The 14832-nt window shown below is 41.6% G+C and overlaps 1 protein-coding gene and 1 long non-coding RNA gene across 2 annotated transcripts; one reads left to right on the top strand and one right to left on the bottom strand.

The window, feature by feature from the left end:
- Positions 1-731: 731 nt before the first annotated feature.
- Positions 732-2794, bottom strand: LOC136357159 (uncharacterized). The gene is made up of 3 exons (XR_010742324.1): positions 2607-2794; positions 1219-1286; positions 732-1126 (listed from the first exon to the last, which is right to left on the bottom strand). It is a non-coding gene; the product is annotated as an uncharacterized lncRNA (long non-coding RNA).
- Positions 2795-12048: 9254 nt separating this feature from the next.
- On the top strand, positions 12049-14519 carry LOC4342388 (uncharacterized). Its single transcript, XM_015790903.3, has 2 exons — positions 12049-13112; positions 13981-14519. The coding sequence occupies exons 1-2, from the start codon at positions 12337-12339 to the stop codon at positions 14273-14275; spliced, it is 1071 nt and encodes a 356-aa protein (XP_015646389.1). The 5' UTR covers positions 12049-12336; the 3' UTR covers positions 14276-14519.
- Positions 14520-14832: the final 313 nt, after the last annotated feature.

The following is a 14832-nucleotide window of genomic DNA, read 5'->3' as shown; positions in this document are numbered from 1 at the left end:
CTTCGTCCCAGAAAAAACGAACTCCTACATGTGTCCAAATTCGTAGGTAGAATTGGTCCTTTTTGAGACGGAGAAGATATATTCTATTATTTTATCCCACACGTTAGTGTTTATAATAATAGTACCACTAGGGTAGAAGACGTGAACCGGATCGAATTAGCGGATGCCAGTGCCACGTAAGTATTCGGGAGCATCTTATCCGAGAGGTCTCTGTCTCTCTCGCCATGCTACTCCTTGGCTGGCCGCCGCGGTAACAGGCACAGCACACAGCTGTTGCTAGTCTAGTCTCGGCGTCCGAGCGGTTAAAGAGACAAAGCGAAGCCGCGCCTCCATATTCCATGATGCTGGCTCTGCTGTCACCTTGAATGATCCTACAGCTTAGGCTTAGGCGGACAAACAGGGGAGAGTAATTTTTGGAAGATGAATTCAATTTATGTCATCATCAAAGAAAGAGGTATGGTATAAGGTGTCAGATCAATATATAGCATGTATATATATAATAACATGAGCTGCGAACGGCCCCTACTTATTAGTAGAATAGCCAAACGACATATTTGTAGAAAATAATAATAATAATAATTCATGCATGTTTTTAGCAATTTAAAAGAAGGAAAAAAGCTTTAAAAAATAAACTTCGATTAAAAAACCTCAAAATCAACTCCAAATTTAAGTTTGAAAGCTCAAATTTTAACTAATAAGAATAAGCATAAGCGAAAAAATAAGATGGGAACTTGATCCACAACACACAACAACATAATAATAATATATTAGTTTAAACACACCGCAGCATAATACAGTCTTTTAGACAGTAGTTCTTTTTCCTTCCCTACGATCACATCCCTCTGGGATCGATGCTGGGTGGTACTACTACTATTTAAGAACTTCGCGTCGATCTTACATAACAGACATTACCCACATAAAAATTAGTACTCTTGGACTAACACCAAATGCACGATGCCTCATACAAACAGCGAACTGACCAATTGTTAAACTGTCTCCTCAGTCTTCACTGGCCGAGGCAATAACAAACACACATCCCAAGAAGCCAAACGCAAGGCCAGCACCACCAACCATAGACAACGCTGTAATCATAGGTAGCCTCTTGATAGTTCTTTCCATGTCTTGCCTTCCAGAAACAACCATGGTAAATGAATGAATTAGGATCACTCCATTTATACTTAAATCAAACATCAGGTTATTATTACATAGAGCACTTACAAGATTTCTTTTTCACGTTCACTTTTTTCATTCAGGACCACTCTACTTGCACGGCCATTTTTTTCGCCCTGCAATTCAACAAGATTACCAAATAAACCAACTTGACATGTAAACTAATTACTTAAACCATACACCGCAAACAGCCTAACAGAAAATCTTTGAAAGCACATAGTACTACCATCTTGAATAAAAAGATGAATTAGCTGTGCATGTTATTCATTTTAAGAAAGAATTACTCCTACAAGATTATATGGTGCATGCAATCCCTTCATGTAGCATAAATGCAACTATACTAACATAGAAGAAGCTAGTCAGTTATATGTAACTAAGAATGGCCAAAAAAAAAAAGATCTCTAACATATATAAGTGCCCTCTTCCATATTTTCAAACCATGAGACCTAAACCAAATCAATAAATCATGGATATGGCAAAACACTAAGGTCTCCCAAGGTAGGAGTGAGGCCAGTACTTGTTTGACCAAGCTTTCCAGCCGCTTATACCCCTGTAAATCCAAAAACTTGGTCAAGAGCAATCCTAAATTATCGAGGCATGAATCCAGAGCAGGCTTATCACTCTTCGTCAACACCAACACCTCCAAAATATGCACCAAGGTCTAGCTCATAAACAGTACTTTCCCCCCAACCAACATTCAGATTGCCTTCTCACATCCACACGCCCTAATGTACGAAATAATATGAAGCTTCATCAATGAAATGCTGATGAATGAATGGTCCATGTTTCCATGAATTGTCTCGTTTTGCTACTTCGGTTTACCCATACAGCCATACCCTAAACCGGATTAGCCTCAATCAACCTCCGTCCTCGCTCATGATCATCTACTTCCCTCAACCGTAAAGAATCCTCTGTTCCCCATTGTCATGCTGCCTGCCGCTCCCCTTACTAAAGCTGATAGATCCAGCAGCAGAAACCACACCCTGAGCCAGATCAAGCAGCAGTATGGCAAGGGAAGAAGCGGTGGCTCAGATTCCATGTTTCACACTTGTATTTCTTTACTTATATTAAAATTAATAAGGTACAAAATAGTTCCAAACAGCATCCTAATTGGGTTTGCCAGAATAGCATCGACAGGCACAATATACATTTGCTAAGGCTAATCGCAAATATACAAAAACAGCGACGATTTCAGTAAAAAAAGTGAGGTGCGAGGGGAAATAAAGCACCGGCAGCTGGGGATTGCAATTATTTAAAGAGAATCGTGCGTGCAGTCTATTGATGATTATAGGATACGATTGCGATCGATCTACGATTCCACGTGAAAACATGGTACGCGCGGAGATGCATGACCTCGTCGTCTCGGATGCGCAGGAAATTAAGCACCACATGTAGCTACCACGGATGAGGAAGAGGTGGGGAATCAGACGACGGACCTGGGAGGAGCGGGAGAGAAGTCGAGGGCGACCAGGAACCATGCGGCGGCGGCGGTGAGCCTCAGCTTCCCGGGCAGGTGGCGCAGCGCCATAGCACAGCGGATCGAGGGAAGGACGAATCGAAGAAGGCGAGGCGTCTAGGGTTTGGTTTGGTTTGTTTTGGGGTCGCTCTCTTCGAGGGGGAAAGTGTGTTGCTCCGTTTATCTCCTCTTCTTTATGCCAAGTGCAAGCTCCAAATCGTATCGGTCTCACGGGCCGGGCCGGGCCTCGGGTCGGTTGTACATGACTTGTTACTGTATATGACCCCAGCGAGTTAACACCAATTACTGTATATGACTCGCTATATGTTCCTTAGGGTGAAATACTCTACCAATCCATTGGTGGCTAAGTTACCAAAATTTTAGTAGAGCACATTTTGGTTTTAATCCAAAACAACCATTCATGTCTTTACCAGCAAACTAGCGGTTTTCGTAGATAGTATTACACGAAACTAATACATTCATATTAATAAAGTTAATTTCTATATAAATCTAAACGTACACTTATTTAGATTCGTATGCAAAGTAGATATATTCAATATCTTCAACTGCAGCCGTCGTAATTCGTTGATTTCTCGGTGTGTGTATAACATTGTTGGTGTTGGCTGCAGCAGCCAACCATCCGAACAGACGCAAAGCGGCGTATTATTGCATTTGACGTATAAACTCAGGCTTCTTTTTCCAGAAAGAAAAACATAATTTGATTTTGCAGTATTGTTTTTCTTTTTCATAATGCGATTTGCATTTTGTGTAAGACGGGAACCTTTTTTATTTAAAAAATAACCCGTTCTAAACCGATGTAACCAAATAACACCATCACGTTATTCACATCACCGTGACAGTATTATTCCACTCCAACAGTCAGCTAAAGTGTCTATAAAAGGTTCGGATTTTAAAAATAAGTTTTGGAATAGATTGTTTTTAAAATTAAAAATTAAAAAGGTTAAATAAAAAATGGTAAAATGGTATAGATTAATCCCCACCTTTAAAATTTGAATCACCACAATTTAGCTACATATCTCTTTCTACTTTTCTCTACTTCTATAGTTAACAGGGAACCCTGTTCGTCTTTTATATATATATATATATATATATATATATATATATATATATATATATATATATATATATATATATATATATATATATATAGCATTGAAGTTCTTTTCCAAAATAATGCTGCTTACCCCTTTCATTGTCTCAACTAATCATAACATTCTCTCATTTAATTTCTTTATCTATATTTTCTTATCTCAACAAATTTCAACATCCCTTCATTTTAATAATTTCTTTATCTATATTTTCTTATCTCAACAAATTTCAACAGCCCTTCATTTTAATTCCACATCTCTCCTTGTGGTTAAATTTTAGAAGTGTTTATACTTTAGGAGTGAGGGAGTAAATATTAGGCCAGCAAAAGCATATTGAGTGACTTTCTTCTACCTCAATATACTCCATCCGTCCTAAAATATAACAACTTCTAGACTTTAGGATTTGTCTCAAAATATAACAACTTCTCCACCAACATTCTCCTCTCAACTAATAACAACCCTCCACCATTTAATTTTTCCACCTACCTTCACTTCTTCTTAGGCCAACAAAAACATATTGAGTGACTTTCTTCTACCTCAACATACTCCCTCCGTCCCAAAATATAACAACTTCTAGACTTTAAGATTTATCCCAAAATATAACAACTTCTCCACCAACATTCTCCTCTCAACCAATAACAACCCTCCAATATTCAATTTTTCCACCTAGTACCTCCACTACTCATCCAATCACAAACCTCCACCGTTCATTTCTATATACTTTCTTAGGCCCTGTTTAGTTCCCACACAAAAACTTTTCACCATGTCACATCGAATGTTTGGACACATGTACGGAGTATTAAATATAGACGAAAAAAACTAATTGCATAGATTATGTGTAAATTGCGAGACAAATCTTTTAAGCCTAATTGCGCCATGATTTGACAATGTTGTGCTACAGTAAATATTTGCTAATGACGGATTAATTAGGCTTAATAAATTTATCTCGCGGTTTAGAGGTGGAATCTGTAATATGTTTTGTTAATAGACTATGTTTAATATTTCAAATGTATGTCCATATATCCGATGTAACACGTCAAAACTTTTCACCCCTGAAACTAAACAGGGCCTTAATAACATTGTCCAACTCTAAAACTTCTTATACACTCGGACGGAGGGAGTACATTGTTTATCATCCGCAATTTCAAAGTGGCGAAATGTGCGTGAGGGAGTATAAACACGGCCTATACTGCAAATGTAACCGGTTATTAGTACCAAGCTGGCCTACTACTGCAAATGTTTAATTGTACTCCTATTCTGATGGAGAGACAAATACTAGGAGTATGCGTGTGTGAGAGAAACGGAGACAAGAGGGAAGGGAGAATCTCTACAGGATGTGATTTGATGTGTACTATACTCCTATTGTGACTTGTGACTTGTGACTTGTGATGAGTACATGAAGCTAGTAGTAGTAGCCTGCTCTCAGTGCTCAACAGAAAACGCGCGAGGATGGAGTAGTGGAGTAGTAGTAGCAGCAGCATTTTTATTTGATTGTTTGCCAAGGGAAGTGCATGCAGTCACTCGAACAGTAGCAAGGACTCCCTAGCAGTTCTCCTCTATTCGAAATAAACCAACTCCTAGGTTTGAAATTTATCCAAAAATAAATCAACTCATTCCTTATTATCTATCACCAATATGCAAATCGAAAATTTTTATTACTTCAATACCCCTCACCTATGCATCAACCAATACAACATTCACATTAATTAAGGGTATTCTAGACTTTTGTTGCTAATCTTAAAACTTTCTTGGGATGCTAGGGTTTGAATTTTTTTGGGGAGAGGGAGTAGCATGTACTGGCGTACATGCATGTATGTAATTAACTAGCAATTTTTCTCCACTAAGGGCCCCTTTGATTTTTAGAAAAAATGTAGAAATTTTAGAGGATTTCAATCCTAAGGAAAAAATCCTATGAAGGCTTTTGAAACAAAGGATTGAATCATATCCAATCATTTAAAATTCCTATGGAATGGGTAATCCTATGCACATTTTGGAGGAAAGTTAGCAAGAGGTCTAACCTCTTGGAACATTTCCTCTGAGTCTATCTCTCTCATCTGATTCCTGCGTTTTTCCTGTGGTCCAATCAAATAACGGCCATTCCTGTGTTTTTCCTCTGTTTTACAATTGTATTCCTGTCAGAATCCTGTGTTTTCCTATTCCACTGTTTTTTCATTCCTTCGATTCAAAGGGCCCTAAACTATTATGTTTTTATCTCTTTCATAGTAAAAATCAGTGATTTTATTGGGTGTATGTATAATATTTTTTGGATGATTCAAACAATAATGCGATAATAATTATTTTTTACTCTTTAGGTTAAGGATGGTTATATCTTATATATTATATTGGAATGGAGGGAGTAATTTTCTAAGGGAATTTATAGAAACTACTATATTCATCTTAAAATATAACAACTAATAAAATTTAAATTTTATTCCTTAGGTTTATTTTACCCTTCTTAATACCAATGTCAAAGGCTACATCTTAACTAGTGAAAGAATTATTCTTTCTCGAATGGAGGATTTACCAAGTCATCAGAAGACTAATGGCCATCAAATATAGCTTTGAAACAAAATTTACCGTTGGATATAGAGCCCAACAAAGAATCAAAAGGTTAAGGGCCCCTTTGAATCGCAGGATTGAGAAAACGTAGGAATAGGAAAAACGTAGGATTTTGATAGGAATGTAAGTGTAAAACAAATGATTGCAAAACACAGGAAAAATACAGGAATGACTGTTTGATTGAACCACAGGAAAAACACAGGAATTGGATGAGAGAGATAGACTCAAAGGAAAGTTAGCAAGAGGTTGAAGCTCTTGCTAAATTTCCTCCAAAATCTCTATAGGATTGTCCATTCCATAGGAATTTTAAAGGATTGGATATGATTCAATCCTTTGTTTCAAAGGGCTTTATAGGAAATTTTCCTATAGGATTGAAAACCTCTAAAATTCCTATGTTTTTTCTCCAAATCAAAAGGGCCCAAGGGTAGTCTGAAGGCTTCAAGAGGCTCCGGGAGAAAAGGAGAGGGAAGAGTTCCACCGGCTATGGAGACGAAGCAATTTGTTTGTGGCTCTGAGTAAATTCTTTTCTAATAGAAGCTGGAAAGCAGAAATTCCATCCTCTTTTCTTCATGTGACGAGCTTAAACAGACTGATGATTATCCATTATACCATGAAACCCAACTTTAAAAGAAAAATAAAAATAAACTTTTTCTACTAATAAAATGTGGATTCTATTAAAATGAATCTTCTTCTTTCAAACCGAAAGATATTCATACACTTGACAATTGGCTATAGCTCTTTTAAGCAAAGGCCGGGATGTTTCATTCCATTATCTAAAAAAATACACTTGACAATTAAAACATTAATTCAATTTAAGATGAAAAAATATAACGAAATAAAATCCATAGCGGTTCTTTATCAAGTTCTTCATATAAAAATTGAATTTCCGCATATATTTTCAACGGACATTCATCATAGAACTTTTACATGTCAAAGTGGGCATCAAAGTCGTGCAACGCGTGACAAAGTGGCTAGTATAGATGGAAAGAGTAAACTATACGTAGCCACACGCTTAATAATTTTTATGTGTTTTTTAAATGGAAAAGGTACGAATTAACCCCCCTCCCCAACTATCGCAGTCATTTGAATTACCCCCCTGAACCATAAAACCGGATATTCTTCACCCCGAACTATGTAAACCGGACGAATTACCCCCCTGATCCAATCCGCGGTGGTTTTGGTCTACATGGCAGTCCACTCAGCAATTTATTTATTAGAAATTATGTGAGCCCCACCTGTCAGTTTCTCGCTCTCTCTCTCTCTCTTTCTCTCTTCTCCTTTAGACGGCGGCGGCGGAGGAGGAGGCGAGGGGGTGGAGAGGCGAGCGCGGCGGCGGCATCACGATGCTCCAGCGCATCGGCGCCCGCATGGCGACGGCCTGTCTCGCCATGTTCGTGGCGGCGCTCGTCGAGACGAGACGGCTCCACATGGCCCGCAACGACGGCCAGGTCAACCGGCCGGATGCGGCGACGGTCTGCCTCACCATGGTCGTGGTAGCGCTCGTCGAGGCGAGGCGGCTCCGCGTGGCCCGCGATGCCGCCGCGCTCGCCTCCTCCGCCGCACACCCCCCCCCCCCGCCGCCGCCGCCGCTCGTCTTCTCCGTCACACCCCGCCGCCGCTCGCCTCCTCCGCCGCACCCCGCCGCCGCTCGTCTCCTCCGCCGCACACCGCCGCCGCTCGCCTCCTCCGCCGCACCCCCGCCGCCGCTCCCTGTCGCCCGCCTGCCTCCATGCGCGTGAGTGAGAGAGAATGAGAGAAGAGAGAGAGGGGGGAATAGTTGGATAGGAGTATGACACATGGGTCCCATATTTTTTTAATAAATAAAATGCTGACTGTACTGCCACGCGTACGCCACGTAGACCAAAACCACTGTGGATTGGGTCGAGGGGGGTAATTCGTCCGGTTTACATAGTTCGGGGTGAAGAATGTCCGGTTTTGTGGTTCAGGAGGGTAATTCAGACGACCGCAATAGTTCGGGGGGGTAATTCGTATTTTTTCCTTTTTAAATTGCTAAATGGTGTATCTTTTAAAAACAAAACTTTTTTATGTAGAAATTAAACAGATCAACTTTTAAATTTTCAATAGTTAATATTTAATTAATCGTGTGCTAATTATCGATCGTGTTTTCATCATCTTAGCCGTCCCGTCTAAGCTAAACGATGCCTACAGGTCTGAGTCAAATGAGCCTAAAGCCCACGTCTTTTTTTTTCTCTTACGCTGTTACGCATTATATAATATCAAGATCTTATATTTATACACTAGAGTATACTTGCCAAGTTTCTAAACGGTAATTTTTCAGAAGCTTTATTAGAAAACTTCTACTATAAAACAAAACTCTACACTTTTATAATTGTTAATGTATACTGTTTTGTACCTTTAAATATTGTTTCTTTTCGAATAAGATACCTCTAATATCACTGCAAATCGGATAATTCATCGTCCATTATATTCATCCGTTCAGCTGAAAAATGTTGTGCCTTTCCTAAAAAAGTCTATGAAATTATTAGATTTACAAGCAGCCTTGAAATTTGAATATATTTTTTTTCAAACCAGATTCCTATAAAAACCAGAGAAAAAAAATATTGTTTCAAACGAGCCCACGATCGACCAGGGATTGATGAAGATTAGGCAAGGCATAGATGAGATCGGAGCACTGATCTCATCTATGCGTACTGGAAGGGAGGGAGTCCTTTTTCTTTTCCCCTTTGACGCCGTTTAGTTCCGTTTGCTGGCTTACTTGTGCTTCCTTCCAGAGCCCGAGTCCGGTCATCGGTGTCTGTTCCCTTTCCTTAATGGGCAAGCTGACCCGTGCCGTCGTGCCCAGATGCTGCTGGGTAGCTAGGTCCCGCATGCCCAGAGGCTAGTACCTTGCTTTACGCTGTTTGAATTCCAGGCAACTCTAGTATAGTCATGTCTGTCAACTACTATTACTCCTCTAGTAATCCATTGCGTGAACACAATATGGCTACCGCCTCCGGGGCCGGTCCTATGATTCCGAGGATCCTAAGTGAACTCATCACGATGGACCCTCTAAGCTATATATAAAATTTTATAGTATATATAGACATTAATTTTACTTGTAAAATAAAAACAAATACATACATATATTAAATTTAACATGTCTGATAATTATCAAGAAATAAAGTCGACCAAAATAACAATATATTTGTAACTTGAAATTAATATCATTATTCATTAACTTAATGAAGAATAGAACCACATCATATCCATTGCTTCCCATAAAAAGATACTTCTTCGGGCATTTCTTGATGCAAAATTATCAAGAATGGTATTAAGATCAATAGTGTCCAAGATATTCTTCTCGATTGAGCACATAGCCAAGCCATTTAACCTTTCTTGTGACATAGTTGATCTTAGATAGTTCTTCGAAACTTCAATTTTGAGAAACTTCTTTTAGCTGAAGCTACCGTCACAGGTACAGTTAAGAGAATTCGATACGCAACAAAAATATTTAGATAACAATTTGCATCCATAACAAACTTCAGAATCTCAGGCGCGGACATCGAAGAATCTGGCAAACTCATTTGCAACACATTTAATTATGAATAAAAATAATTGATCTCAACATCGGATGAGGTACTAGACTACTAGTATTAGGTATTGGCCCCTATCATCATAGGCCCCCGGCGGTCGCCTCGGCTGCATAGGGCCAGGGCTGGCCCTGACTGCCTCTCGAGAAAAGTTGAGCCTAGAGCATGGCTATTTAGTAAAAATTAGAGAACTACAGTATATTTGTATTTAGTCCAACAAACTTTCTATCACATTCTCCAATCTGGAGTAATAGTTATCCCAATCCCAACATGTTAGTCTCTCTTTACTTCTCTTGTCCTTCCCTCTGTATTTTTCCCCTCGCCCATTGTCTTCTCTCTCCAACCAGGGGAGTGAGATTCACGTGGTGGCCCAGCGGAGCGGTGAGCTCGATGATCCGGATGACCTCGACGGAGAGGGCGCGACAGTCGACGCATAGGACGAACTCGGTGGCAAGGAAAAAGGGGCGGTAGTCGGCGTGGAGGATGAGCTTGACGACGGATCCATGTAGCAGACGACGACGGGGGCAGGAGGCAGAGGATGGGGAGCTCCTTTGCTGGACGTAGCTGGCGACGGAGGATGGACAACGGCGACCCCCAACCTAGATGCTTGCTGCAATGGAGGAGGAGGATGTGCGTCGGCGAGGAGGCGACGGAGATGGAAATCAGCAGCATATGCGATGGAGACTACTGGAAATCAGCAGCGGACGTACGGTGGCAACGTGAGGAGGGGACCCTGGCGCCTGGCGCTTGCTAGTGATCTTGGCTCCCAATCTTTGACAGCGGTGGCGCGAAGTTATGGATCTTCAACAACTGCGACGTGAGAGGAGTGCGACAGAGAGGGAGCGCTGGTGCGAAGAGGGGTGGAAAAGAAAAGGACGGCGACACAGAGGGAGAGTGAGTGAGGGGACGGGGAAAGAGGGGGTTTGGAGGGTGGTGGGGCCCACGTTTGGCAAGTTTTGCTAGCTAGGAGATGAGTTTGGCTAGCCGGATGGCTTAGCCATCCGTTTGGCAAGTCTGTTGGAGACTACATTTTTATTAAAATTGTCACATTTTGGTTTAGATAGTCGAATACCAACTCTGTTGGAGACTACATTTTTATTAAAATTGCTAGCTCTTTAAGGCTGTGTTTGTAACTCTTCTAAATTTTTAATTTTTTACAGAATTTTGAAAATAAACCAGAATTTTGATTTCCTTCCATATTTTCAAAATGCACATTAATTATGCAACTCTCAATTGGTCATCATGCCAAGTGCATTAATATCATACATCTTATTACTTATTCAATCCAATGTTAGGTTAGAAGCTTATGGGCAAAATTCTTATCTTTTTTGAAAGTTTTCTCTATATGATTAGGCCATAAATAATAAAATAACAGCCACGACATCCTCACAAAATATACCAGTTTTGTAAGTGTCCTCTAGCTATAGCACATTTTTATAATGCCCAATAACGAATTAAATAGCCATGTAGCAAAATTAGCCATTTATCCATCGGTAGACCATAAAATTGCCTCTAACAATATTGATTTCTTGAACACCAGGTAGATATTATTGAATTGAGAAACTCGAAAGGATACCCCTCCTCCTCAAAGAATATATAACAAAATACATTCAAACTACATATTTGTGACATCAAACTAAACAGCTAGCCCTTGGTGCCCACTCTCACCGGCCTCATGAAAATTTTAGGGAGAGTGGGAATAATTAGTTAATCCTTTCCAGCAACTTTAAATCAGGTCAGCCACACGAACATTGTACCACTAGTATTACCAAGGGCTTTCTTAAAAATAAAAAAGAAAGAAAGAAAGTATACAAGGGCTAAGCGCGCGCTTGTAACCCACTACGGTAGAAAAGAAAAGGGCAAAAGTGTAATTAAAAAGGGTTGTCGCTACTCGCTACCACTGCACCGTGCGCCAGGCTAGGGTATGGTCGTATGGATCGGTCGAACCGTACGTTTGCGTTGCGTGCGAGGTCCAGTGGTGAACGCAGTATACATACGATCGGTGCATGGCGCGCGGCTTAGGTGCAATGCAACCAGTAGTCGCCTAGTCGGTCGGACTTGCATGGTGGGTCCCATCCCTGGAGGGAATGAGTAGACGAATCAGCTGGCTAACGCCGTTTAGGCACGGTTTGGTTTCCGTCTTCTCCTGCAACCGCCTGAGGGGATCAACAGCTAAAAGCAAAAGCAAAAGAAACACGTCCTTATTCCTCTCTCTCTCACTCTCGGAGCACACGAGCACGAGCCGCGGCTGGTGTGAGATGGTGAGTCTAACTAGGGTTTGATCGATCCCATCCCTTCCCCCCATCCACCTATCGCCGCCGCCTCCGACCTCGCCATGCCCCGCTCCGTCGTCGTCTAGGGTTAGCTCGATCGCTAGCTCCACCACAACCAGCTACAACCGCGCGCTCCCGACGACGGAACATGATCCGCCTCCGCGCCGCCGCCAAGGCTGCCGCGTCGCTGGCCCGCGGGCGCACCACCATCGCCACCGATGCTGGCTGGTCGTCACACCTCCGTGCTGTCTGTCACCAACCGCTCTGAGCTGCTGCGCCAGGGGCAGGGGGCGACGACACGGGAGGCCGCGTCGCTCGCCGCCATCCAGGACGACACCAGAGCGGTGGCCGCGGTGAACGCCGTGCTCTTCTCCAAGGACGTCGCCGTCGCCAAGGAGACGGGCTGGCGCCGGGACGCCAAGATCACCGTCCGCGGGCGCGGCCACGGCAACCCACCGCGCGCTCTCGTCGTCCGTCCGCTCCCGTTGCTGCCCCCTTCTCCGTTCCTCCGCAACAGGGGCATCTCGTCACTCCCCTCCAACCAGAAAGACCAAGGTCTCAAAGAGCTGCTCGATTCTCATGGAGGTGGACCAGGCGACAGCAGCGCCATGAACGGCATCGCCTACAAGCACATCAATGACGACGCCGACAAAGCCAAGATGGCTGACGGCGCCGGCCTCCAGGACGCGACCGATGTCGACAAGTTCGGTACCGGAGCGGGAGGTGCGGGCAGCCAGGATGTCGAGGGCGCGGGCGACCAGGACAAGGCCAAGAATGTCGCCGCGGTGGTCGTCGATGGCACGAGCGACGTCGACAAGGCCAAGGATGTTGCCGGGGTGGTCGTTGAGGGCGACGCCGACAAGGCCGACGACCGCGCGCCCGGTGCTCGTCGCCGTCGGAGGACGAAACCTCGCGATGAACGTCTTCTCCAAAGGATTCTTCTCTACGCCAGGAACATCTCTGGCAAACTCGACGACTTGTGTTCTCGTCCGAGGTGAGAAACCATTCATCTAATCATCTCTGTTGTATGAGCTGTTTAAAATCAATCAATTTGTTCATCTTTTTTGTTAAGAGTATATTTTATTTTGGGCCTTCTTTACTAACCAAAATTTTACACCGGACTAGTTATAGGTTCATATTTTCACATAACACTGCATATAGTAACATTCTTTAACACTTTGGACCGGGGTTCACAAAGGGCAAGCAACAAATATCATATTGCTTGATTGATTATCTTAAATTGTTGATTTAATTTTTGAATGACTTAATTACCTGTCACTCTAAAGAATTGACTCTAATTAGGGGTGCGACGAGCTACTTCACTATTTTTAGTCTGAGTATTCATCAAGTTAAGTGCCCTCAATTGTCATGTGGTGACTGATTTGTGGAAGTTTATATGTACTTCCTTCGTTCCACAATCTTATCTAAGATAAGATTAGATCTATCCCAAGACTATGAATTTGGACATAGAGCATGTCTAAATTTATAGTCCTATGATAAGCCTAATCATATCCTAGATTGTTATGTTTGAGACAGAGTTAGTACTAATTAATGAAACCCTATTTGTTTGGTAGGATCTATTGTTATGTATAGTTTTTTTTGCGCTAGGATATGTATAGCTGTAAATTCTTATCGAAAGTGTAAAGAATGGTACTATATGTGGTGTTTATGTGAAATATATGTTAGGCCCTAGTATATTGTGAAACTTCAGTTATTAAAAGTGATCTAAACTGAAATTTAATCTTTTTATTATGTGGTTAGTATGCACAGTATGTACCAATCATTAGTTTCTGTTAGTGCATACATGTGTTCTTTTTAATGAAAGTTAAGAATAATCAATGTTTGTCATTTGGAAATTTTAGGACCGGAGCTGCAGACATGGATAAAATCAAGGTCATGATGAATCAACTTCGTTGGAGTATACCTTTTACAACTGGACTAGGCCTCTTTGTTGGAGTTGTTGTGACAGTTGTACTGGCGATCAAGTTCGGAATTCCCTTCGTGATTGACAAGTTCGCGCAAGAGTTGGGTATGGTGCTTCAATCAATTGATGCAGAAGACGTGAAAATGGTTATAGACACCTTTACCAACCTCATTCTGGAGAACGTCTGGGCTTTTCTGGTTGGGAAGATCCCATACTTTGGACGCTCCAAGTGATCTATATGAGAGGATGTGAGGCTTATTTCTTTCTCTAAGACTTGATTAGAAGAACAGTGGTTTAATTTATGCCTGAGTGCGTGCATGCATGCTCTGTTTGATGTGGATGTATAATCTGGATTCAAAGATTAGCTGCGGGCGTTGGATGTATGCTAGTCTGGGTTTAGTTGTCTGTTTAATCTCGGGCTGAAGCAATTTGCAGCTCATTCTAGCTCCAATATAACACCTGCCAATTTTGTTGTTGATTGTCCAAGTTTGCAATGTCAGTAGTACATTTATGTCCGTGAACAGTAATTGTGGCTATGAATAGAATCACTCGTAAGCTGTGTTAATTGACTAGTCACACGTTTTAATTAATAACCCGAGTTCCATTAATAGTTTCAGTCGTAAAAGATTTATCACAGATAAAAGGAAAAACTCATAGTTGTTGTGAGACCGAGAGGGTGAGTGCCCAAAATTTTTAATTTTTTTACTTATTAATTACACAAATGATCATTCTTTTAACGACTACACTTAAATGATCATAAAAGTTTAGAGAAAAAAAATCGACTAGCATA

The sequence above is a fragment of the Oryza sativa genome, chromosome 7, assembly GCF_034140825.1.
Source record: "Oryza sativa Japonica Group chromosome 7, ASM3414082v1".
NCBI lineage: Eukaryota > Viridiplantae > Streptophyta > Magnoliopsida > Poales > Poaceae > Oryza > Oryza sativa.
The sequence above is the reverse complement of the archived record's forward strand: the minus strand, read 5'-3'. Positions and strand labels throughout refer to the sequence as shown.